Source organism: Ranitomeya variabilis, chromosome 2, assembly GCF_051348905.1.
Source record: "Ranitomeya variabilis isolate aRanVar5 chromosome 2, aRanVar5.hap1, whole genome shotgun sequence".
NCBI classification, from domain to species: Eukaryota; Metazoa; Chordata; class Amphibia; order Anura; family Dendrobatidae; genus Ranitomeya; species Ranitomeya variabilis.
The window spans coordinates 673,656,309-673,682,338 of record NC_135233.1 but is presented as its reverse complement, the minus strand read 5'-3'; the positions used below and the strand labels follow the sequence as shown (position 1 = coordinate 673,682,338).

Here is a 26,030-nt window from a genome sequence, read left to right as displayed (position 1 = left end):
CCTAGGGCCCCCGCTCCCCAGAGGCCCCCAACTAGTGGCACATCACACAGCCGCTATGGGGCCCCTGTGAGGCAGGGGGGCCCGCCTGCCGCCAGCACTGACTCCCCTGCCGCATTGAACTATACCGGCGTCTGCCGGTACAGTTCAAAGCAATGATGGAGGAGAGAGCGTCAGATGACGCTCCCTCTCCCATCATTCCCCGCTCTGCCTCTGACACTGCAGGTGCGCGATGACGTCATTGTGCACTCACTGTGTGCCAGGCAGTGCAGCGGCAGCCGCCGAGACAGGAGCTGGTAGCAGCACGGGCACGAGAAGAGGTGAGGAGTGTTTTTGTTTTTTTTATACTATAACAGTGAGTACTGGACTGTGGGGCCATTCTGGGGGGGAGATGCGGGCTGTGCTACATACTACGTGGGCTGTGCTATATACTACATGGCTGTTCCATATACTACGTGAGCTGTTCTATGTACTATGTGGGCTGTGCAATATACTATGTGGCTATGCTATACATACTATGTGGGCTGTGTTATATACTACGTGGCTGTGCTATATACTACGTGGCTGTGCTATATACTACGTGGGCTGTGTTATATATTATGTGGGCTGTGTTATATACTACGTGGCTGTGCTATATACTACATGGGCTGTGCTGTTCTGTATACTATGTGGGCTGTTCTATATACTACGTGGGCTGTTCTATATACTACATGGACTGCGCTATATACTACGTGGACTGCGTTATATACTATGTGGCTGTGCTATATACTACGTGGGCTGTGCTATATACTACATGGCTGTTCAATATACTACATGACTGTTTTATATACTACATGGGCTGTGCTATATACTACGTGGGCTGTATTATATACTATATGGCTGTTTTATATACTGCATGGCTGTGTTATATACTATGTGGTCTGTGCTGTATACTACATGGCTGTTCTATATTCTATGTGGGTTGTTCTGTATACTACATGGCTGTGCTATATACTACATGACTGTTTTATATACTATATGGCTGTGCTATATGCTACGTGGGCTGTGCTGTATACTACATGGCTGTGCTATATACTACATAGATGTGCTATATACTACATGGGCTGTGTTATAAACTACGTGGCTGTGTTATATACTACGTGGCTGTGCTATATACTGCATGGCTGTGTTATATACTATGCTGGCTGTGTTATATACTACGTGGGCTGTGTTATATACTATGTGGCTGTGTAATATACTACGCGGGCTGTGCTATATACTACGCGAGCTGTGCTATATACTATGGGGGGTATATTATATTCTATGGAGGGCTGTGTTATGTACTATGTGGCTGTGTTATATACTATTTGGGGTATATTATATTCTATGGGGGAGGCTGTGTTATATAGTATGTGGTTGTGTTATATACTATGGGGGTACATTATACATTATATTCTATGGGGGAGGTTGTGTTATATACTATGGGGGTACATTATATTCTATGGGGGAGGCTGTGTTATACTATGGGGGATACATTATATTCTATGGGAGAGGCTGTTATATAATATACACAAAAGGTGAAACAGACAAGGTCCTAAGAAAGGGGATCACCACAACAAGGAAATGGCGAAAAATTATATATACACAGCTTTATTGAAATATATATACAAACAAGGGTAACAAACACATGGACATATAAAAACACTTAAAAAGCATGCAAATGCTATACACAACAGCCCCTAATACGGCCGTACCCCACATAGGACTCGAGTCATGTACATATGATGTAATTACCTAGAACCAAATTGCTCATAGAATGAAAGAAATAGGCCAAGCTACCTGGGCACTCCCCTGGGTACTGCAAATGGGAACAGACCACTAATAGTGTGAATGCAAAATAGCAAGAGTATAAAGCCCACATAGACATACAAATCCCTGCACTGCAAGTGCTAGATAAGGGACACACATGCACAAACCTGCCTAGCAAGTAGAGACGACAGGTGTGTACATAACGGTACATAAATGTCAAGCAGCAAAAAATATATCAGCATAATGCCTCAATAGCATGTGACTAACTATCTAACATGCCACTATACAGAAAAATAGCACCAAGATAGTGTGAGCTGTAGAGATAGCATATTACCCAGGGCACATGATGCCCAAGCCTATAGCGCCTGGAAAAAGAGTCCTAATGTGGGCTACAAGGAGACCCAACGCGTATCGCCACCACACCGGGCAGCTTCGTCAGGGGTAATTTAAAGACCAAGTACTTGCCCCTTATATAACACATAAATGAATAGCATTACCATAATCAGCTGTGCTGCTGCTAGATCGGCCGCATGGAGTAGTATGAGTCACACCAACATGGAGAATCTCCCCCATCTGAGCATGCTCCGGCATCGAACGCTGATTGGTGTGAAAATACAGTTGCCGGGGAGACAAGAAATGCTTCCAGAGTTTAACCCTTCGGTATGAGGGAGCCACTACATGCACCACGCTGCAATGTAATCCATAACTGCAGCAAATGCAAGTGCCGGCTGGCACATACCGATCAGATGTCAGTGTCACACATGTGCAGCCTGGAGCAATGCTGGGATCGCTCTACACAGGCTCCTGTCGCATATTAATGAATGCCCAAACCGAATAATCCAGGCAATCAAAGCACACAAAATCGTTTGAAAAATAGAGGTGCCCACACAGTATAAAACATAATGTATCCACCATATTGGCTATGCAAAGGACCATAGGATACCAGTAGGATGAATGAGCGCAAATTACGCTACATAAATCCAACCAGTAAACCACTACTAACCCATATGTTCAGAAACTGCGTAACGATCGCACAGCGCATGCTCCTGCGCCGCATAGTGATAGAAACCTGCAAAAAATATCAGAGCTGTCAAGACGCATTAAGATGAGCCAAATACACTGTATGAGCTGTCATACTGCCAATAAAGTATGTGAGCGCTAATGCCATGAGAGGGAACCGCTCCATGCACCACGCTACGATACCACCCATAGATGCAGCAAGTACAAGCGCCAGCTAGCACATACCGATCAGATGCTGTTGCCACATAAGTATAGCCTGGAGCAATACTGAGATCGCTCTACACAGGCTCCTGCGTCGTATAATAAGAAATACCCAAAATTACCCAGGCAATCAGGATGCCATTCAGTGAGCACTTCAAAGTAGAAGTGTCCACACAGTGTAAAACGCATCCACTGCAGTAACTGTGCAGGAATGCAATAAAACACCAAACGAATGAATGCATGCAGCCAACGCTACATAACTAACCAGTTAACCCCCTCATGTCCTGTGTGTTCAGGAGCAGCGTAACAATCACACTGCGCATACTCCTACGCTGCATAGCGTTAGGAGCCTGTATAGAATAACCAGGACTATCAAAATGCTTTAGATGGACCCTATTTACTGTAGGGTTACACCCTAACCCCATAGAATGAAAAATACATTAACGCACATGAACTTGCAACGATATTATAATGGAAGGTACACAGTGGACAAGAAACTCACAGACTATCAAAGATATAGTAGAGGTGCCAAATATTAAAGGGCATTTACAGCAAACCCCACGACTATACCCGAAAGGCCTTATTAAGTGTAGTGGCACAGGGGAGCCAATCTGAATACCCGAATATCCTGGCCCTAAGATGAAAAACAGTGGTACACTTAGGGATTAGAGAACACAAAGACCCCCTATAGATATACAGTACCTCATGAAGGAGTAATCTTTATTGCGCCCACCAACATATACTCATGAATACAGGGACAAAAAATCGTAGATACCATAGTAGAGACTCATATTGCCCCCTGCAACCACGGACACCATAGGTGGTACAGAAAGACATATAGGTCGCTATAGTAGATAACCCAGGGGAGGCCAATTCAATCAGGTTTGTTTGTAAAACCCTGTAAATAGAAGGTCCTCATTGAGACCAAAAGGAGTTAGACAATTAAGATCGAAAATCCATCTAGATTCACGCCTCAAAAGTTCCAGGGTGACATTGCCCCCTCTAATGTTCGTTTGAACGCCCTCCAATCCAAGTATCTTGGTATCCACCAGTTGGGAGTTATGTTCGTCCAGGTAGTGTGTAGCCACTGACGTTAAAGTCTTTCCTTTAGCCTTATCCGCTTTAGCCATGGAAATATTTGAGAGCCTGTGTAGAGCGATCCCAGCATTGCTCCAGGCTGCACATGTGTGACACTGACATCTGATCGGTATGTGCCAGCCGGCACTTGCATTTGCTGCAGTTATGGATTACATTGCAGCGTGGTGCATGTAGTGGCTCCCTCATACCGAAGGGTTAAACTCTGGAAGCATTTCTTGTCTCCCCGGAAACTGTATTTTCACACCAATCAGCGTTCGATGCCGGAGCATGCTCAGATGGGGGAGATTCTCCATGTTGGTGTGACTCATACTACTCCATGCGGCCGATCTAGCAGCAGCACAGCTGATTATGGTAATGCTATTCATTTATGTGTTATATAAGGGGCAAGTACTTGGTCTTTAAATTACCCCTGACGAAGCTGCCCGGTGTGGTGGCGATACGCGTTGGGTCTCCTTGTAGCCCACATTAGGACTCTTTTTCCAGGCGCTATAGGCTTGGGCATCATGTGCCCTGGGTAATATGCTATCTCTACAGCTCACACTATCTTGGTGCTATTTTTCTGTATAGTGGCATGTTAGATAGTTAGTCACATGCTATTGAGGCATTATGCTGATATATTTTTTGCTGCTTGACATTTATGTACCGTTATGTACACACCTGTCGTCTCTACTTGCTAGGCAGGTTTGTGCATGTGTGTCCCTTATCTAGCACTTGCAGTGCAGGGATTTGTATGTCTATGTGGGCTTTATACTCTTGCTATTTTGCATTCACACTATTAGTGGTCTGTTCCCATTTGCAGTACCCAGGGGAGTGCCCAGGTAGCTTGGCCTATTTCTTTCATTCTATGAGCAATTTGGTTCTAGGTAATTACATCATATGTACATGACTCGAGTCCTATGTGGGGTACGGCCGTATTAGGGGCTGTTGTGTATAGCATTTGCATGCTTTTTAAGTGTTTTTATATGTCCATGTGTTTGTTACCCTTGTTTGTATATATATTTCAATAAAGCTGTGTATATATAATTTTTCGCCATTTCCTTGTTGTGGTGATCCCCTTTCTTAGGACCTTGTCTGTTTCACCTTTTGTGTATGCTCATATGTCTCAGGTCCTGGTGGTATCCCATGATCCGTGGTGCCCCCTTTCCATTATATGTATACTGATTGTGTTCATGTGGTGTCTCCTTTGACCACATCTTCTGGGTGTTGGCACACGGTAGTCTGAGTAACCTTTTCATTATTATTATTACTATTTCCCATATCTTGTTTGATAGGATATTGTATTACTATGGATTTGGCAGCACGAGAGGCTGCATGGAGTAGTCAGGCCAGTGGTATTTTTAATGATGACTATGGGGATGACCCCGGTAGTAGGGGTGACAATGATGATTTTCAAATTGTTACTAGAGAACTCACCAGTTTGCATAAGGCACTCACTAAATCTTGGTGGAACGTTAAATCACTAGAAGGATACAAGAAAGCGGGACTGGTTCCCAGAGGCCTTAGGGTACAGATTTTCCCGGCATGGGAAGTGGAATCTGGGTTTCAAAATATTTGGGAGTCTGGATTGTTGAAATGCTCTCATATTCTAATTGACATGCTATTGGAGCATGATCAGGGTGTATTGAGAACATTGAGAGACAAAATCAAATCTTGTGAGGAGAAACTTCTCAAATTTGACAGAACCACACTGGTTGAACCCTTTCAAGCTCAACTTAAAAATACGATAGATAGCTTTGAAAAAGAGGTTATAGCCAAGAAAAAGCAGAAATATAGGAGAGACCAACTTGATTTTAAAAATGGTCGAGCTTACAGGTGGGTGCACAGAGGAAATAAAAGGTTTGGTGCACCAGAAGGCACGATAGCTGCCAGTACCATCACTACGCCTGATATACAATCTAGCGATGATTTTTTATCCTCGGGCCCGAGCGACGTCGAAAGCGCCACAGGAGGGGCCGCAGGAAGAGACACGGCACAGAGAAAACGAACCAAGAATTACAAGGCATGGTCGCCCAGGAACCAGCGAGAGACACGGCAATACAGGAAACGCCAATACTAGATATGGATTCACGGTGTCCACCAGCTGCTGGTAAGCTACAAATCATAAACTTGTCCACATATAATCTATCGGAGGCTGAGGTTACAGTATTGGAGAAGGGGCTATCTTTTTGCCCAACTAGTGGCCTGGACAAATTCACCTTTATTAAGGACGTTTACCTGTTTTGCAGACAGCTTACATTTAAGGTTCTGTTTCATCGCTCTGCAGCATTGGATGATCTCTCCACGTGTGATAGACAGATACTGCGGGATTTATTGGATCTGCTGGACGAAGGGGAGGAAGGTCATACTAGACGTAAGTTTACTGGACGATTACCATCTCAGGCCACCCCCTCGTTTGCATTATGCCCGGCTGTGCAATGTTTCTTTGATGCTGTATGTAGGGAGGTACATCAATTGAAACTAGACCCTACCAGGAGCAGGAATATCAGTAAAGACGAACAGGCCATCATAGCACGGCTGGGGTCCAATAGGGACTTCGTTATTCGGGAGGCGGACAAGGGGGGCAATTTGGTCATTTGGCCAGTTAACCTCTATGTCCAGGAAGCTATGCGTCAATTACGCAACACAGAGTGTTATCAAGTCCTTCCCTCTGACCCTACAGGTGCTTTTCAAGCTAAATTAAACCGGCTGTTAGATAATGCGTTTACATATAACATCATTAATAAACGTGAGAGAGAGTTTTTGACCACCCAACATCCTAGGACCCCGACCTTTTACATGCTCCCCAAGGTCCATAAGTCGTTGGAGGTTCCACCGGGCAGGCCTATAGTGTCGGGGATAGGGGGACTACTTGAGCGTCCCTGCACCTACATTGACTTTTTTCTTCAGCCCCTGGTCCTTGATTTACAATCGTATGTCAAGGACTCAACATCTCTGATTTCATTGCTGCAGGACTTCGAGGTTCCTCCCAACACGTGGCTGGTGACCCTGGATGTGGAGTCCCTTTACACGTGTATAAGCCATGAGTTGGGGACACAAGCTGTAGCGTATTTTCTGGACTTGAATTCATCGGGGGATAGGAGACACGATTCGTTTCTGTTGGATCTGCTGCTGTTTATCCTGGATAGGAACTTCTTCACCTTTGACCGTGTCTTCTATAGGCAAGTGAGGGGCACGGCTATGGGGGCTCGCTGTGCCCCGGCTTATGCCAACCTCTTTTTGGGGTGGTGGGAGGCTACCAGGGTGTACTGTCTGGAGGGGTATGCCAAATATGTTATCAAGTGGCTTCGATATATTGATGATGTTCTATTCCTCTGGACAGGCACCCTGGATGAGTGTCAGGAATTTGTCAAGACACTAAATGAAAATCCATGGAACATCCGATTGACATCTCATTACTCCCAAGTGGATATTGAATTCCTGGACCTTAAACTGAGTGTGAGGGAGACAAAAATCAATACCACCTTGTATCGGAAGCCTACAGCTACTAATAGTCTCCTCCACTTCAATAGTTTCCATCCTCAACATTTGAAGACAGGCATTCCGAGAGGACAGTTTTTCAGAGTCAAGAGGAACTGTAGCCAGCAAGATGACTTCGACAGATGCTCTCGGGAACTCACTACACGCTTTCGTGAACGTGGATACCCACACAAGGTAATCTCTCGCGCTTTTGTTGCAGCAAGAGATAGCGACAGGTCGGTTCTCTTACATCCTCGTGCTAAGACATCTGTTAAACCATTGGGGGTTATTACGGCCTATAATAACCAGTGGACGGATGTAAGAAATATCCTCTCCAAATATTGGGGTATTTTGCGTAGTGAGGTCAGATTGCAACCACACATTGCTACTCAACCGAGTCTAATAGCTAGGAGGGCTAAAAATTTGAGGGACTGTTTGAGCCATAGCCATTTTCAGCGGCCAACCAAGAGGTTGAATAGGGGGGTCAGACTCACGGGTACATTCCCTTGTGGGAATTGTAATGTTTGTCCCTATATGGTTGGTGATAGAGTTATTACCTTGCCCACTTTGCCTTTACAGATCTCCACTAAGGCTTACTTCAATTGCAAATCTCGGAACCTGGTGTACGCTTTGATATGCCCGTGCCGTAAGGTGTATGTCGGACAGACTACACAGGAGTTGAGGAAACGCATACAGCAACACTTCTCAAATATTTCCATGGCTAAAGCGGATAAGGCTAAAGGAAAGACTTTAACGTCAGTGGCTACACACTACCTGGACGAACATAACTCCCAACTGGTGGATACCAAGATACTTGGATTGGAGGGCGTTCAAACGAACATTAGAGGGGGCAATGTCACCCTGGAACTTTTGAGGCGTGAATCTAGATGGATTTTCGATCTTAATTGTCTAACTCCTTTTGGTCTCAATGAGGACCTTCTATTTACAGGGTTTTACAAACAAACCTGATTGAATTGGCCTCCCCTGGGTTATCTACTATAGCGACCTATATGTCTTTCTGTACCACCTATGGTGTCCGTGGTTGCAGGGGGCAATATGAGTCTCTACTATGGTATCTACGATTTTTTGTCCCTGTATTCATGAGTATATGTTGGTGGGCGCAATAAAGATTACTCCTTCATGAGGTACTGTATATCTATAGGGGGTCTTTGTGTTCTCTAATCCCTAAGTGTACCACTGTTTTTCATCTTAGGGCCAGGATATTCGGGTATTCAGATTGGCTCCCCTGTGCCACTACACTTAATAAGGCCTTTCGGGTATAGTCGTGGGGTTTGCTGTAAATGCCCTTTAATATTTGGCACCTCTACTATATCTTTGATAGTCTGTGAGTTTCTTGTCCACTGTGTACCTTCCATTATAATATCGTTGCAAGTTCATGTGCGTTAATGTATTTTTCATTCTATGGGGTTAGGGTGTAACCCTACAGTAAATAGGGTCCATCTAAAGCATTTTGATAGTCCTGGTTATTCTATACAGGCTCCTAACGCTATGCAGCGTAGGAGTATGCGCAGTGTGATTGTTACGCTGCTCCTGAACACACAGGACATGAGGGGGTTAACTGGTTAGTTATGTAGCGTTGGCTGCATGCATTCATTCGTTTGGTGTTTTATTGCATTCCTGCACAGTTACTGCAGTGGATGCGTTTTACACTGTGTGGACACTTCTACTTTGAAGTGCTCACTGAATGGCATCCTGATTGCCTGGGTAATTTTGGGTATTTCTTATTATACGACGCAGGAGCCTGTGTAGAGCGATCTCAGTATTGCTCCAGGCTATACTTATGTGGCAACAGCATCTGATCGGTATGTGCTAGCTGGCGCTTGTACTTGCTGCATCTATGGGTGGTATCGTAGCGTGGTGCATGGAGCGGTTCCCTCTCATGGCATTAGCGCTCACATACTTTATTGGCAGTATGACAGCTCATACAGTGTATTTGGCTCATCTTAATGCGTCTTGACAGCTCTGATATTTTTTGCAGGTTTCTATCACTATGCGGCGCAGGAGCATGCGCTGTGCGATCGTTACGCAGTTTCTGAACATATGGGTTAGTAGTGGTTTACTGGTTGGATTTATGTAGCGTAATTTGCGCTCATTCATCCTACTGGTATCCTATGGTCCTTTGCATAGCCAATATGGTGGATACATTATGTTTTATACTGTGTGGGCACCTCTATTTTTCAAACGATTTTGTGTGCTTTGATTGCCTGGATTATTCGGTTTGGGCATTCATTAATATGCGACAGGAGCCTGTGTAGAGCGATCCCAGCATTGCTCCAGGCTGCACATGTGTGACACTGACATCTGATCGGTATGTGCCAGCCGGCACTTGCATTTGCTGCAGTTATGGATTACATTGCAGCGTGGTGCATGTAGTGGCTCCCTCATACCGAAGGGTTAAACTCTGGAAGCATTTCTTGTCTCCCCGGCAACTGTATTTTCACACCAATCAGCGTTCGATGCCGGAGCATGCTCAGATGGGGGAGATTCTCCATGTTGGTGTGACTCATACTACTCCATGCGGCCGATCTAGCAGCAGCACAGCTGATTATGGTAATGCTATTCATTTATGTGTTATATAAGGGGCAAGTACTTGGTCTTTAAATTACCCCTGACGAAGCTGCCCGGTGTGGTGGCGATACGCGTTGGGTCTCCTTGTAGCCCACATTAGGACTCTTTTTCCAGGCGCTATAGGCTTGGGCATCATGTGCCCTGGGTAATATGCTATCTCTACAGCTCACACTATCTTGGTGCTATTTTTCTGTATAGTGGCATGTTAGATAGTTAGTCACATGCTATTGAGGCATTATGCTGATATATTTTTTGCTGCTTGACATTTATGTACCGTTATGTACACACCTGTCGTCTCTACTTGCTAGGCAGGTTTGTGCATGTGTGTCCCTTATCTAGCACTTGCAGTGCAGGGATTTGTATGTCTATGTGGGCTTTATACTCTTGCTATTTTGCATTCACACTATTAGTGGTCTGTTCCCATTTGCAGTACCCAGGGGAGTGCCCAGGTAGCTTGGCCTATTTCTTTCATTCTATGAGCAATTTGGTTCTAGGTAATTACATCATATGTACATGACTCGAGTCCTATGTGGGGTACGGCCGTATTAGGGGCTGTTGTGTATAGCATTTGCATGCTTTTTAAGTGTTTTTATATGTCCATGTGTTTGTTACCCTTGTTTGTATATATATTTCAATAAAGCTGTGTATATATAATTTTTCGCCATTTCCTTGTTGTGGTGATCCCCTTTCTTAGGACCTTGTCTGTTTCACCTTTTGTGTATGCTCATATGTCTCAGGTCCTGGTGGTATCCCATGATCCGTGGTGCCCCCTTTCCATTATATGTATGCTGTTATATAATATGGGGGCTGCATTATATTTTATGGGGAGCTCCATTATATACTATGGGGAGGTGGGCTGTTTTATATTCTATGGGGGGCTATATTAGATTTTATGAGGGAGGATTGTATCATACTCTTTGGGGCTACATTATACTCTATGGGGAGGTGGGCTGTATTCTATTCTATTCGGGGCTACATTATATTCTATCGGGGGCTGTATTATATTTATATTCTATGAGGGGTGATTGCATCATACTCTCTGAGGAGACTACATTATACTATATGAGGGGGGCTGCATTATATTCTATGGGGGTTACATTATACTCTGTGGGGTGGTTGCATTATGCTCTATGGGGTGGCTGCATTATACTATATGTGGGCTGCATTATACTGTATTGATGACTATGGGGAATACATTATACTATATGAAGAACTATGGGGTGTATTATACTTCCGGAAGTGAATTGTATTATGACAAGGATGATGATGGCGGTGCATTATACTATATGGAGCACTATGAGGAGTGTATTATACTATGTGGAGGACTGAGCAGTGTATTTTAATATATGGAGGACTATGGGGCATATTATATTATATGGAGGGCTATGGGGCATATTATATTATATGGAAGACTATGGGGTGTGTATTTTACAATATAGAGGACTATGGGCCGTGCATCATACTATGGGAAGTGAATTGTACTACATGGATGACTATGGCGGTGCATTATACTATATGGAACACTATGAGGAGTGTATTATACTGTGTGGAGGACTGAGCAGTGTATTTTAATATATGGAGTACTATAGGGAGTGTATTATACTATATGGAGGACTATAGGAAGTGTATAATACTATATGGAGGACTGAGGAGTGTATTATGCTATATGGAGGACTATGGGGCATATTATATTATATGGAGGACTATGCGGTGTGCATTTTACAATATGGAGGACTGTAATTCACATTATAACACATGGAGTACTATGCGGTGTATTATACTAAACAAGCAAAATGCTGCATATTCATCGAGTGATTGGATTGTTTATGCCGAAACAGAAATCATTGTTCTCAGCAGCACATCGTCGGTGTAAACTGTAGATGTGCTGCTGATAGCATGATCCTGTATGGTGATCTGTTAGTGATCTATTAGTGATCATTCTGTCCCCATCATTCTTACTCAGACGGTGGAAAGAGGCCAGGAAACAAGCGTTGAACGACGTCAATATTGTCAATCACACTCATTTAGTGGCCTGAACTCAGCACTTGTAAATACAACCGAAATGCTTCTGTGTGATGTGCAATATGCTAGCATTTGGGGCCCCATTTAAACTTTGCCTTATACCGGCCCTGCCTGCAGGGCAGCTAATATTGAGTCCAATCTGGCCAGTTTATCCGGCCCCGAGGCTCTGGAGGGTCCCTGGCCAGATTGCCCTTATGTGCGGTGGGCTGGGAGCAAGCCCTGCAGCTCCGCGGCCTGCAGGAGAAAATGTCAGTGGAGTGGAGCTGCAGGGAATGGATCCGTCCTGCTTACTGCCCTCACTTCCTGTATCACACAGCAGCGGCTGAATGACATCAATGTGTGTGTATGCAGAGAGGTGAATGGTGCTGTGTGTGTGTGTGTAGGTGGAGGAGAGGCCAATGAAGGGGGTGATGGGGCGGAAGGCAATGATTGGGTTGACGGAGAGGGCAATGATAGGGGTTGTGGGGGAGGAGGAGATGATGGAGGTGGTGAATGGGCAATAATGGGGTGGTGGGGATAAAGCGATAATGGAGGTGGTAAAGGGGGCATTCAGGGGGGTGGGGGAGAGGACAATAATGGGAAGCAGGGGAAGGAGGACAATGAGGGGTGTGGGGGATTGGGATGGGAGGAAAGGGGATTTATAATGGATTTAGGAACCGGGAGGTGGAGGAAGATGTTATTATCGATTATTATGTCTAACACAGTCCCTTAGTATATAGTGTACTCACTTATGTATAGCACAGTCCCTTAGTATGTATGAATGTATGTATGTGTGTATATACTGTAGATATATATGTATGTATATATATATATATACACACACCCACACACACACATACATATATATATATATCTTTGTCGCCTTAAAAGGAGATGGGCCCAGACACATTTCCTGCACAGGGGCCCCAAGCTGTCTGTGTCCGCCCCTGGGTTAACTAATGTGACATTTCTATCACTGGAGTCATTAAGAATGTTGTACTACCACTTTGGGTTTTTTATTTGATTTTTTTTGTTTACATAATAAGAAATGGATAAAAGGATAAAGTCTAATTTGTATTTAATTTGTAGGTTTTGTAGTATTTATTTATTTGTAGTTTTATATTTGTATTTACAATTTCTTTAATTTGTTTTTTACTTTATATTTTCATCCCCACTTGGAAACTTGAACTTGAATGAGCTTGACCTCTCTTATAACACACTGCAATATTACTGTATTGCCATGTATTATGCCTGTCCTCATAAAACTAACAGGCATTCCACTGGACCAAGTCTCAGGCTGAGTCTAATAGGAGAACCAGGATGACAACCATGGGGGGGGGCAGTGTTAGGTCCCCATCTGCCTTAACATTGCATTTTTCAAAAGAACAATGGCAGGGCAAATGTTGCTCGTGCTATTATGAGCATCTTGGGTGGTCTAAATGTGCTACCATAGCCTGCAACATCTCTAGACTTGTCTCCCATCGAGCACTTCTGGAATGTCATTGGTCATCAATTACAGAGGAAGCTGCCAGCAGTGGATCTTGATGATTTCTGTGCCCAAATACATTCAAAGTGGAAGAGCATTCATCAGACAGACTTTAATCTCATTGATAGCAGCCAAGGTGTGTAAGTGTGGGTATTTCTGCACATGGCGCTCATAGTCAATACGTAATATATCCCAAAATGTTTTGAAAGTTTTGTTTCAATTTTTTCATCATCTGCATATCAGTAACATGTTTATCTATCCTGTGATTACAATAATTCCACAATTTTTTCTTCTTGGTATTTCAACTAAGATCTGCTTGTCGGGAGAAACAACAAGCCACATAGTATAATTAGGCATTTGGATTAATGAATGCTATCACAATCATGCCAAATATTCTACTGCATCTATTCATTCGATCCGCTGGGTCTAAATCAACTTAAATCACCTATATCGTACATTTTAAATAGATTAAAAAAAACCACAGATCTTTTCTACCCACATATACCGTAATCCCTTTAAATCTCTTGGTGGAAGTTAGTGGGTCTCCAGAGAAAGATAATGGTCTCACTCAGTGACTGACAGCCTTTACTGAGTGGTTGTACACTTTACATGACAAAGTTCTAATTTAACAAATGAGACAAAAATATTTGCAGAATAAAAGGGCTCCACTGAAGTTTACATTTTCCTTTAAAGTGACCAAAGTGAACATCATACCTTTTATTTCTACACATTCATATGGACTCGAGCGACTTGTGATTTCCCCATACTTCATATTTACAGTGATGCAGTAGTTCCCAAGTGGCATATCTGTAATATTCCATTTTGTCTCCTCTGTGTTTTCAGTCTTAATCAACTGGAAAACATAAAAGTTTAAAAGTATTTTGGTAGGATAGTACTGAAAGCAGCAAATGTAATGAATTTATTTCATATTTATATGTTTACACATAATAATCAGACTTATCATGTAATGTTAGTTCACGCATTAACCATACATAATGTTAAACTTCATGATGGCTATACCAGATTAGATTATAGGGAATGTCCATACTATGATATTGATGACTTATCCTTAAATTAGTTACACAGGCTTGTTGATCAAGCCTGCAGTCACTCTATGTGATTGCAGACTTATCAAAGCTCACAGAGCGCACATTGCAAGCTGTCAGGATTCTCAGGTGCCAGCGCCAGGAACGGGCGGGTGTCAGACCACAACGATGTGATTTGCATGCATGGGGTCACATGCCAACTGGACGTGTGCACATGGCTGAACTGGGACAAAAAGGCAGCCCTGCCACACAAACCCAACCAGCCCACATACTATAAAACTCCCCCAACACCCGATCAGTGTATTTTGCTATACTTTGTCATGCCCCTCAACACTCCTCTTAAAGGCGTTATTTGAAGAGCCATGTGTGAATGGCGCTGCAGTGTGCATGTTCGACCACAGCTCCATTTACATGGTGCTCGTTAGAGTGCCGGTTCTCGGGATCATGGGGGTCCCAGGGGTCAGACCCTAGCGACTGAAACGTTCTTGGGATAGGGGATTAATTGGCATAATCTATTTAACCCCTTCATGACCCAGCCTATTTTGACCTTAATGACCTGGCCGTTTTTTGCAATTCTGACCAGTGTCCCTTTATGAGGTAATAACTCAGGAACGCTTCAATGGATCCTAGCGATTCTGAGATTGTTTTTTCATGACATATTGGTCTTCATGTTAGTGGTAAATTTAGGTCGATAATTTCTGCGTTTATTTGTGAAAAAAACGGAAATTTGGCAAAAATTTTGAAAATTTCGCAATTTTCACATTTTGAATTTTTATTCTGTTAAATCAGAGAGTTATGCGACAAAAAATAGTTAATAAATAACATTTGCCACATGTCTACTTTACATCAGCACAATTTTGGAAACAAAATTTTTTTTTGCTAGGAAGTTATAAGGGTTAAAATTTGACCAGTGATTTCTCATATTTACAACAAAATTTACAAAACCATTTTTTTTAGGGACCACCTCACATTTGAAGTCAGTTTGAGGGTTCTATATGGCTGAAAATACCCCAAAGTGACACCATTCTAAAAACTACACCCCTCAAGGTGCTCAAAACCACATTCAAGAAGTTTGTTAACCCTTCAGGTGTTTCACAGCAGCAGAAGCAACATGGAAGGAAAAAATGAACATTTAACTTTTTAGTCACAAAAATGATCTTTTAGCAACAATTTTTTTATTTTCCCAAGGGTAAAAGGAAAAACTGGATGAGGAAAGTTATTTTCCAATTTGTCCTGAGTACGCTGATACCTCATATGTGGGGGTAAACCACTGTTTGGGCGCACGGAAGGGAAGGAGCGCCATTTGACTTTTTGAATGAAAATTTGGCTCCAATCTTTAGCGAACACCATGTCGCGTTTGGAGAGCCCCTGTGTGCCTAAACATTGGAGCTCCCCCACAAGTGACCCCAATTTGGAAACTAGACGCGCCTTAAGGAACTTATCTAGATGCATAGTGAGCACTTTAAACCCCCAGGTGCTTCACAAATTGATCCGTAAAAATGAAAAAGTACTTTTTTTTCACAAAAAAATTCTTTTAGCCTCAATTTCTTCATTTTCACATGGGCAACAGGATAAAATGGATCCTAAAATTTGTTGGGCAATTTCTCCTGAGTACGCCGATATCTCATATGTGGGGGTAAACCACTGTTTGGGCGCACGGCAAGGCTCGGAAGGGAAGGCGCGCCATTTGACTTTTTGAATGGAAAATTTGCTCCAATCATTAGCGTAGATCATGTCGCGTTTGGAGAGCCCCTGTGTGCCTAAACATTGGAGCTCCCCCACAAGTGACCCCATTTTGGAAACTAGACCCCCCAAGGAACTTATCTAGATGCATAGTGAGCACTTTAAACCCCTAGGTGCTTCACGGAAGTTTATAACGCAGAGCCGTGAAAATAAAAAAAAAAATTTCTTTCCTCAAAAATGATTTTTAGCCCGGAATTTTTTATTTTTCCAAGGGTAACAGGGGAAATTGGAACCCATATGTTGTTGTCCTGTTTGTCCTGAGTACGCTGATACCCCATATGTGGGGGTAAACCACTGTTTGGGCACACGGCAGGGCTCGGAAGGGATGGCACGCCATTTGGCTTTTTGAATGGAAAATTAGCTCCAATCATTAGCGGACACCATGTCGCGTTTGGAGAGCTTCTCTGTGCCTAAACATTGGAGCTCCCCCACAAGTGACCCCATTTTGAAAACTAGACCTCCCAAGGAACTAATCTAGATGTGTGGTGAGCACTTTGAACCACAAAGTGCTTCACAGAAGTTTATAACGCAGAGCCATGAAAATAAAAAATAATTTTTCTTTTCTCAAAAATGATTTTTTTAGCCCGGAATTTTTTATTTTCCCAAGGGTAACAGGAGAAATTTGTCCCCAAAAGTTGTTGTACAGTATCTCCTGAGTACGCTGATACCCCATATGTGGGGGTAAACTACTGTTTGGGCACATGCCGGGGCTCGGAAGTGAAGTAGTGACATTTTGAAATGCAGACTTTGATGGAAAGCTCTGCGGGCGTCACGTTGCGTTTGCAGAGCCCCTGATGTGCCTAAACAGTAAAACCCCCCACAAGTGACCCCATTTTGGAAACTAGACCCCCAATGGAACTTATCCAGATATGTGGTGAGCACTTTGAACCCCCAAGTGCTTCACAGAAGTTTACAACACAGAGCTGTGAAAATAAAAAATCATTTTTCTTTCCTCAAAAATTATGTTTTAGCAAGCAATGTTTTATTTTCACAAGGGTAAAAGGAGAAATTGGACCAAAATAGTTGTTGCCCAGTTTATCCCGAGTATGCTGGTACCCCATATGTGGGGGTAAACCACTATTTGGGCACATGCCGGGGCTCGGAAGGGAAGTAGTGACGTTTTGAAATGCAGACTTTGATGGAATGGTCTGCGGGCGTCACGTTGCATTTGCAGAGCCCCTGATGTACCTAAACAGTAGAAACCCCCCACAAGTGACCCCATTTTAGAAACTAGACCCCCAAAGGAACTTATCTAGATATGTGGTGAGCACTTTGAACCCCCAAGTGCTTCACAGAAGCTTACAACGCAGAGCTGTGAAAATAAAAAATCATTTTTATTTCCTCAAAAATGATGTTTTAGCAAGCAATTTTTTATTTTCACAAGGGTAACAGATGAAATTGTACCCCAGTAGTTGTTGCCCAGTTTGTCCCGAGTATGCTGGTACTCCATACGTGGGGGTAAACTACTGTTTGGGCGCACGTTGGGGCTCGGAAGGGAGGGAGCACCATTTGACTTTTTGAACGCAAGATTGGCTGGAATCAATGGTGGCGCCATGTTGCGTTTGGAGACCCCTGATGTGCCTAAACAGTGGAAACCTCTCAATTCTAACTCCAACAGTAACCCCAACACACCCCTTCCTTAATCCCTACTCTAGCCATAACCCTAACCACAACCCTAACCCCAACACACCCCTAACCCTAATCCCAACCCTAACCCTAATCCCAACCCTAACCACAACCCTAACCCCAACACACCCCTAACCATATCCCTAACCACAAGCCTAATCTTAAACCTATTTCCAACCCTAACTCTAATTCCAACCCTAACCCTAAGGCTATGTGCCCATGTTGCGGATTCGTGTGAGATTTTTCCGCACCATTTTTGAAAAATCCGCAGGTAAAAGGCACTGCGTTTTACCTGCGGATTTACCACGGATTTCCAGTGGTTTTTGTGCGGATTTCACGTGCGGATTCCTATTGAGGAACAGGTGTAAAACGCTGCGGAATCTGCACAAAGAATTGAAATGCTGCGGAAAATACAACGCAGCGTTTCCGCGCGGTATTTTCCGCACCATGGGCACAGCGGATTTGGTTTTCCATAGGCTTACATGGAACTGTAAACCTGTTGGAAATCTGCTACGAATCCGCAGCAGCCAATCCGCTGCAGATCCGCAGCCAAATCCGCACCGTGTGCACATAGCCTAATTCTAAGGCTATGTGCACATGCTGCGGAAAACGCTGCGGATCCGCAGCGTTTCCGCAGCTGCGGGTCCGCAGCAGTTTCCCTTGAGTTTATAGTTCAATGTAAACCTATGGGAAACAAAAAACGCTGTGCACATGCTGCGGAAAAAACTGCGCGGAAACACAGCGGTTTACATTCCGCAGCATGTCACTTCTTTTTGCGGATTCCGCAGCGGTTTTACAACTGCTCCAATAGAAATCCGCATTTGTTAAACCGCAGTGATATCCGTAGAAAAACCACGTTGAATCCGCGATAAGGCCGCAGCGGTTTTTCACTGCGGATTTATCAAATGCGCTGTGGAAAAATCCACAGAGGACCAGAATGCCCTAACCCTAACCCGGGAAAAAAAATATATATATTTTTTTTATTTTATTGTTGTCCCTACCTATGGGGGTGATAAAGGGGGGGGTTCATTTACAATTTTTTTTATTTTGATCACTGTGATAGGTTTTATCACAGTGATCAAAATGTGCATGCGCCCACCATTTTGGAAGATGGCGGCGCCCAGCGAGGAGACGGACGGACACCGGGAGGATCGGTAAGTATGAAGGTGTGGTGGGGGGGTGGATCGGAGCACAGGGGGGGTGATCGGAGCAAAGGGGGGGTGGATCCGAGCAAGGAGGGAGCGGACAGGAGGACGGGGGAGCGGGCAGGCGGACGGAGGGGACCGGACCACATAACGGAGGACTGGGGAGGAGATCGGTGGGTGTGGGGGGGGGGGGGGCAGATCAGGTTTTCCAGCCATGGCCGATGATATTGCAGCATCGGCCATGGCTGGATTGTAATATTTCACCACTTTTCATAGTGAAATATTACAAATCGCTCTGATTGGCTGTTGCACTTTCAACAGCCAATCTGAGCGATCGTAGCCACGGGGGGGGGGGGGGGTAAGCCACCCCCCCTGGGCTAAAGTACCACTCCCCCTGTCCCTGCAGATCGGGTGAAATGGGAGTTAACCCTTTCACCCGATCTGCAGGGACGCGATCATTCTGTGACACAGCATATGCGTCACAGGTCGGATCGGCACCGACTTTCATGACGCATACGCTGTGTCACAGGTCGGGAAGGGGTTATATGGGTTTTCCAATATTTATTTTTTTCCCATAGGAATACTGAAAATAATAAACCAATATTAACCCTCCCAAACACTAATGTCACCTCTCTAAGAAAAGGGCAGGAGAAGTGGTATTGTTCAGTGTATATATACAGGACAGGAGAAGTGGTGCTGTGCAGTGTATATATACAGGACATGAGGAGTGGTGCTGTGCAGTGTATATATACAGGACAGGAGGAGTGGTACTGTGCAGTGTATATATACAGGACAGGAGGAGTGGTACTGTGCAGTGTATATACACAGGACAGGAGGAGTGGTACTGTGCAGTGTATATATACAGGACAGGAGGAGTGGTACTGTGCAGTGTATATATACAGGACAGGAGGAGGGGTACTGGGCAGTGTATATATACAGGACAGGAGGAGTGGTACTGTGCAGTGTATATATACAGGACAGGAGGAGTGGTACTGTGCAGTGTATATATACAGGACAGGAGGAGTGGTACTATGCAGTGTATATATACAGGACAGGAGGAGTGGTACTGTGCAGTGTATATACACAGGACAGGAGGAGTGGTACTGTGCAGTGTATATATACAGGACAGGAGGAGTGGTACTGTGCAGTGTATATATACAGGACAGGAGGAGTGGTACTGTGCAGTGTATATACACAGGACAGGAGGAGTGGTACTGTGCAGTGTATATATACAGGACAGGAGGAGTGGTACTGTGCAGTGTATATATACAGGACAGGAGGAGGGGTACTGGGCAGTGTATATATACAGGACAGGAGGAGTGGTACTGTGCAGTGTATATATACAGGACAGGAGGAGTGGTACTGTGCAGTGTATATATACAGGACAGGAGGAGTGGTACTATGCAGTGTATATATACAGGACAGGAGGAGTGGTACTGTGCAGTGTATATACACAGGACAGGAGGAGTGGTACTGTGCAGTGTATATATACAGGACAGGAGGAGTGGTACTGTGCAGTGTATATATACAGGACAGGAGGAGTGGTACTGTGCAGTGTATATATACAGGACAGGAGGAGTGGTACTGTGCAGTGTATATACACAGGACAGGAGGAGTGGTACTGTGCAGTGTATATATACAGGACAGGAGGAGTGGTACTGTGCAGTGTATATATACAGGGGGAGTGGTACTGTGCAGTGTATATATACAGGACAGGAGGAGTGGTACTGTGCAGTGTATATATACAGGACAGGAGGAGTGGTACTGTGCAGTGTATATATACAGGACAGGAGGAGTGGTACTGTGCAGTGTATATATACAGGACAGGAGGAGTGGTACTGTGCAGTGTATATATACAGGGGGAGTGGTACTGTGCAGTGTATATATACAGGACAGGAGGAGTGGTACTGTGCAGTGTATATATACAGGACAGGAGGAGTGGTACTGTGCAGTGTATATATACAGGACAGGAGGAGTGGTACTGTGCAGTGTATATATACAGGACAGGAGGAGTGGTACTGTGCAGTGTATATATACAGGACAGGAGGAGTGGTACTGTGCAGTGCATATATACAGGACAGGAGGAGTGGTACTGTGCAGTGTATATATACAGGACTGGAGAAGTGGTACTGTGCAGTGTATATATACAGGAGGAGTGGTACTGTGCAGTGTATATATACAGGACAGGAGGAGTGGTACTGTGCAGTGTATATTTACAGGACAGGAGGAGTGGTACTGTGCAGTGTATATATACAGGACTGGAGAAGTGGTACTGTGCAGTGTATATATACAGGACAGGAGGAGTGGTACTGTGCAGTGTATATATACAGGACAGGAGGAGTGGTACTCTGTAGTGTGTATACCGTTGTGCTCGAAAGTTTACATACCCAGGCATATGTGGCGCCCCAGGGTCCTGGTCGTCACAGTTGCATTGCTTTCCTCACGGGGAGAGTGATGTTACGTTTGGAAGCGATGAAGGATCTCTTTTATCAAGTAATCACAATGCACACAACATGTTCACACTCCAGGCCACAAGGGGGAGCTTTTGATCCTATTCCTAGGTGACTCCCCTATATATATTGTGGTTTGGAAGGAAAGAGAGATTGAGATTGTCAGAGATAGACAGGAGAGAGCAGACCGACATAGAGTGTCAGAAGGTCTGAAGGGGCCATGCAGCCACGAGAAAGTGTTGCAGCTCCTGGACAGAGACATACAAAAGGAAAGGACATTGTTCAGTGAGAGTGAAGGAGAGCGAAGCACAGGAGAGTGACATCAGGGGAGAAAGGAGCTGCCTTCCTCTGAAGCGCAGATCACCGGTAGCCGGAACACCGAGGCTTTTGTGGGACTCTAAGACACATAGCAGAGACCACCAGGACAGCTGAACTGCAAGTTACCTGTCCGCCACACACACCTGAAGACACAGAAACACATAGAACCCGGGGCGTGCTAGAGTCCCTGTAAAAAGGCTTGAGTTACCTGTCATACAGGTATTGTCCTATCCTATATGGGGGACAGAGAGAAGAACTGTGAGGACCTTATCAGAAGCCATAGGCAGTGAGGGACTACAACACCACCGCGCTAGAGGAAGGCTTTTAACTCCACCTGGTAAAGGGGACTCTTGATTCGCTTCCAAGCCGGCCGGACCCTGCCTGCCCTGTGATCTGGTACCCTGGACTGTGGCTGCCTGAAGACTTCAGTAAACCAGGTAAAGAGACTGCAAACCTGTGTCCTTGTTCTTTACTACACCATTCACCATCTTCCATCTACACACCGGGATATACTTCACCTCTGGGAAGTTATACCATCTAGCTGCCATAACATCATCCCAGAGGACCCCTTAAAGGTGCGTCGGTCCACACTGACTGAATATCACAGGTGGTGTCACAAACATAAACTGTATTCTATTTCCCTTTTACGTGGGTGCCCAGGGCCATGGACCGGGTCGCCACCGTGACATCCCCCTGTGAACACCGGACCCGGTACTGGGTACCCCACTGCCCTGGCGGGCGACTCACATAACTTTTGCTTTCTTGGCCTTTTTTTCCGAGAATATGAATGATAACATCAAAACTTTTTCTCCACTCATGATTATTGGTTGAGTGAAGCCATTTATTGTCAAACTACTGTGTTTTCTCTTTTTAAATCATAATGACAACCCAAAACATCCAAATGACCCTGATCAAAAGTTTACATTTCCTGGTGATTCATCCTCAACTGTGACCTGTTTGCTTGTAATCAGTGTGTGTGCATAAAAGCTGAGTGAGTTTCTGGGATCCAGTCAGACTCTTGCATCTTTCATCCAGCCACTGACATTTCAGGATTGTGAGTCATGGGGAAAGCAAAAGAATTGTCAACGGATCTATGGGAAAAGGTAGTTGAACTGTATAAAACAGGAAAGGGAAACAAAAAGATATCCAAGGAATTGATAATGCCAGTCAGCAGCGTTCAAACTGTGATTAACAAATGGAAAATCAGGGGCTCTGTAAAAACAAAACCACGGTCAGGTAGACCAACAAAAATGTCATCCACAACTGCCAGGAAAATTGTTAAGGATGCAAAGAAAAACCTACAAATAACATCAGCTGAAATACAGGACTCTCTGAAAACTGTGGCTGTTTCAAGATGTACAATGAGGAGGCACTTAAAGAAAAATGGGCTGCATGGTCGAGTTGCCAGAAGAAAGCCATTACTGCGCAAATGCAAAAAAGTATATCGCCTACAATATGCAAAACAGCACAGAGACAAGCCTTAAAACTTCTGGATCAAGGTAATTTGGAGTGATAAGACCAAAATTGAACTTTTTGGCTACAACCATAAACGTTACATTTGGAGAGAGGTCAACAAGGTCTATGATGAAAGGACACCATTCCTACTCTAAAGCACGGAAGTGGATCGCTGATGTTTTGGGGATGTGTGAGCTACAAAGGCACAGGAAACTTGGTCAAAGTTGAAGGAAAGATGAATGCAGCACGTTATCAGCAAATACTGGAGGCAAGTTTGCAATCATCAGCCTGGAAGCTGCGCATGCAACGTACTTGGACGTTCCAACATGACTACGATCCTAAACGCAAGGCCAAGTTGACCTGTCATTGGCTACAGCAGAACAAAGTGAAGGTTCTGAAGTGGCCACCTCAGTCTCCTGACCTCATTATCATTGAGCCACTCTGGGGAGATCTCAAGCGAGCAGCTCATGCTAGACAGCCCAGGAATTTACAGGAACTGGATGCTTTTTGCCAAGAAGAGTAGACAGCTTTACCATCTAAAAAAATAAACAAATGCACCCACAACTACCACAAAAGACGTCAAGCTGTCATTGATGTTAGACGGGGCAATACACGGTATTAAGAAATGGGGTATGTAAAATTTTGATCGGGTCCTTTGGATGTTTTGGGTTGTCATTATGATTCAAAAAGAGAAAACACAGTATCACAGTATAACATCACCCAACCACTAACCATGAGTGGAGAAAAAGGTTTGGCGTTATCATTCATATTCTCTGAAAAAGGTCAAGAAAGCAAAAATTTTGCCAGGGGTATGTAAACCTTTGAGCAAAACTGTATATATATATACATATATACAGTACAGACCAAAAGTTTGGACACACCTCATTTAAAGATTTTTCTGTATTTTCATGACTATGAAAATTGTACATTCACACTGAAGGCATCAAAACTATGAATTAACACATGTGGAATTTTATACTTAACAAAAAAGTGTGAAACAACTGAAAACATGTCTTATATTCTAGGTTCTTCAGAGTAGCCACCTTTTGCTTTGATGACTGCTTTGCACACTCTTGGCATTCTCTTGATGAGCTTCAAGAGGTAGTCACCGGGAATAGTTTTCACTTCACAGGTGTGCCCTGTCAGGTTTATTGTGCGATTTCTTGCTTTATAAATGGGGTTGGGACCATTAGTTCTGTTGTGCAGAAGTCTGGTGGATACACAGCTGAGAGTCCTACTGACTAGACTGTTAGAATTTGTATTATGGCAAGAAAAAGCAGCTAAGTAAAAAAAAACGAGTATCCATCATTACTTTAAGAAATGAAGGTCAGTCAGTCCGAAAAATTGGGAAAACTTTGAAAGTGTCCCCAAGTGCAGTGGCAAAAACCGTGAAGCGCTACAAAGAAACTGGCTCACATGAGGACCGCCCCAGGAAAGGAAGACCAAGAGTCACCTCTGCTTCTGAGGATAAGTTTATCCGAGTCACCAGCCTCAGAAATCGCAGGTTAACAGCAGCTCAGATTAGAGACCAGGTCAATGCCGCACGGAGTTCTAGCAGCAGACACATCTCTACAACAACTGTTAAGAGGAGACTTTGTGCAGCAGGTCTTTATGGTAAAACAGCTGCTAGGAAACCACTGCTAACGACAGGCAACAAGCAGAAGCGACTTGTTTGGACTTGAATGGACATTAGACCAGTGGAAATCTGTGCTTTGGTCTGATGAGTACAAATTTGAGATCTTTGGTTCCAACCACTATGTCTTTGTGCGACACAGAAAGGTGAATGGATAGACTCTACATGCCTGGTTCCCACCGTGAAGCATAGTAGAGGTGTGATGGTGTGGGGGTGCTGGTGACACTGTTGGGGATTTATTCAAAATTGAAGGCATACTGAACAAGCATGGCTACCACAGCATCTTGCAGCGGCATGCTATTCCATCCAGTTTGTGTTTAGTTGGACCATCATTTATTTTTCAACAGGACAATGACCCCAAACACGCCTCCAGGCTGTGTAAGGGTTATTTGACCAAGAGGGAGAGTGATGGGGTGCTACGCCAGATGACCTGACCTCCACAGTCATCAGACCTGAACCCAATCGAGATGGTTTGGGTGAGCTGGACTGCAGAGTGAAGGCAAAAGGGCCAACAAGTGCTAAGCATCTCTGGGAACTCCTTCAAGATTGTTGGAAGACCATTCCCGGTGACTACCTCTTGAAGCTCATCAAGAGAATGCCAAGGGTGTGCAAAGCAGTCATCAAAGCAAAAGGTGGCTGCTTTGAAGAACCTAGAATATAAGACATGTTTTCAGTTGTTTCACACTTTTTTGTTAAGTATATAATTCCACATGTGTTAATTCATAGTTTTGATGCCTTCAGTGTGAATGTACAACTTTCATAGTCATAAAAATACAGAAAAATCTTTAAATGAGAAGGTGTGTCCAAACTTTTGGTCTGTCCTGTATATGCAGGCTATATATATATGTATATATACAGGATATATATATATATATATATATATATATATATATATATATATCCTGTATATATACAGGATATATACAGGATATATATATATATATATATACACTCACCGGCCACTTTATTAGGTACACC

General features: G+C 44.0%; 2 protein-coding genes across 3 annotated transcripts in view; one reads left to right on the top strand and one right to left on the bottom strand.

The window, feature by feature from the left end:
* The window catches only part of LOC143807585 (uncharacterized), a 138,670-nt gene that overhangs the window by 31,989 nt on the left and 80,651 nt on the right, over nt 1–26,030 (bottom strand). Inside the window, exon 5 of the mRNA XM_077289281.1 lies at nt 14,351–14,489. Within this exon, the coding sequence (XP_077145396.1) occupies nt 14,351–14,489 (139 nt within the window). The remainder of the gene's footprint in view (nt 1–14,350; nt 14,490–26,030) is intronic.
* LOC143807586 (uncharacterized) lies at nt 4,409–8,979 on the top strand. 2 transcript variants are annotated; one of them, XM_077289283.1, is made up of 6 exons: nt 4,409–6,190; nt 6,330–6,454; nt 7,054–7,262; nt 7,424–7,539; nt 7,614–7,755; nt 8,140–8,979. In XM_077289283.1, exons 1-4 carry the CDS (start codon nt 6,106–6,108, stop codon nt 7,434–7,436), a joined length of 432 nt encoding a protein of 143 aa, XP_077145398.1. In that variant the 5' UTR covers nt 4,409–6,105; the 3' UTR covers nt 7,437–7,539; nt 7,614–7,755; nt 8,140–8,979. The 2 variants fall into 2 exon arrangements, with proteins under 2 accessions (XP_077145398.1, XP_077145397.1); XM_077289282.1 differs by having other exon boundaries at nt 7,424–7,755.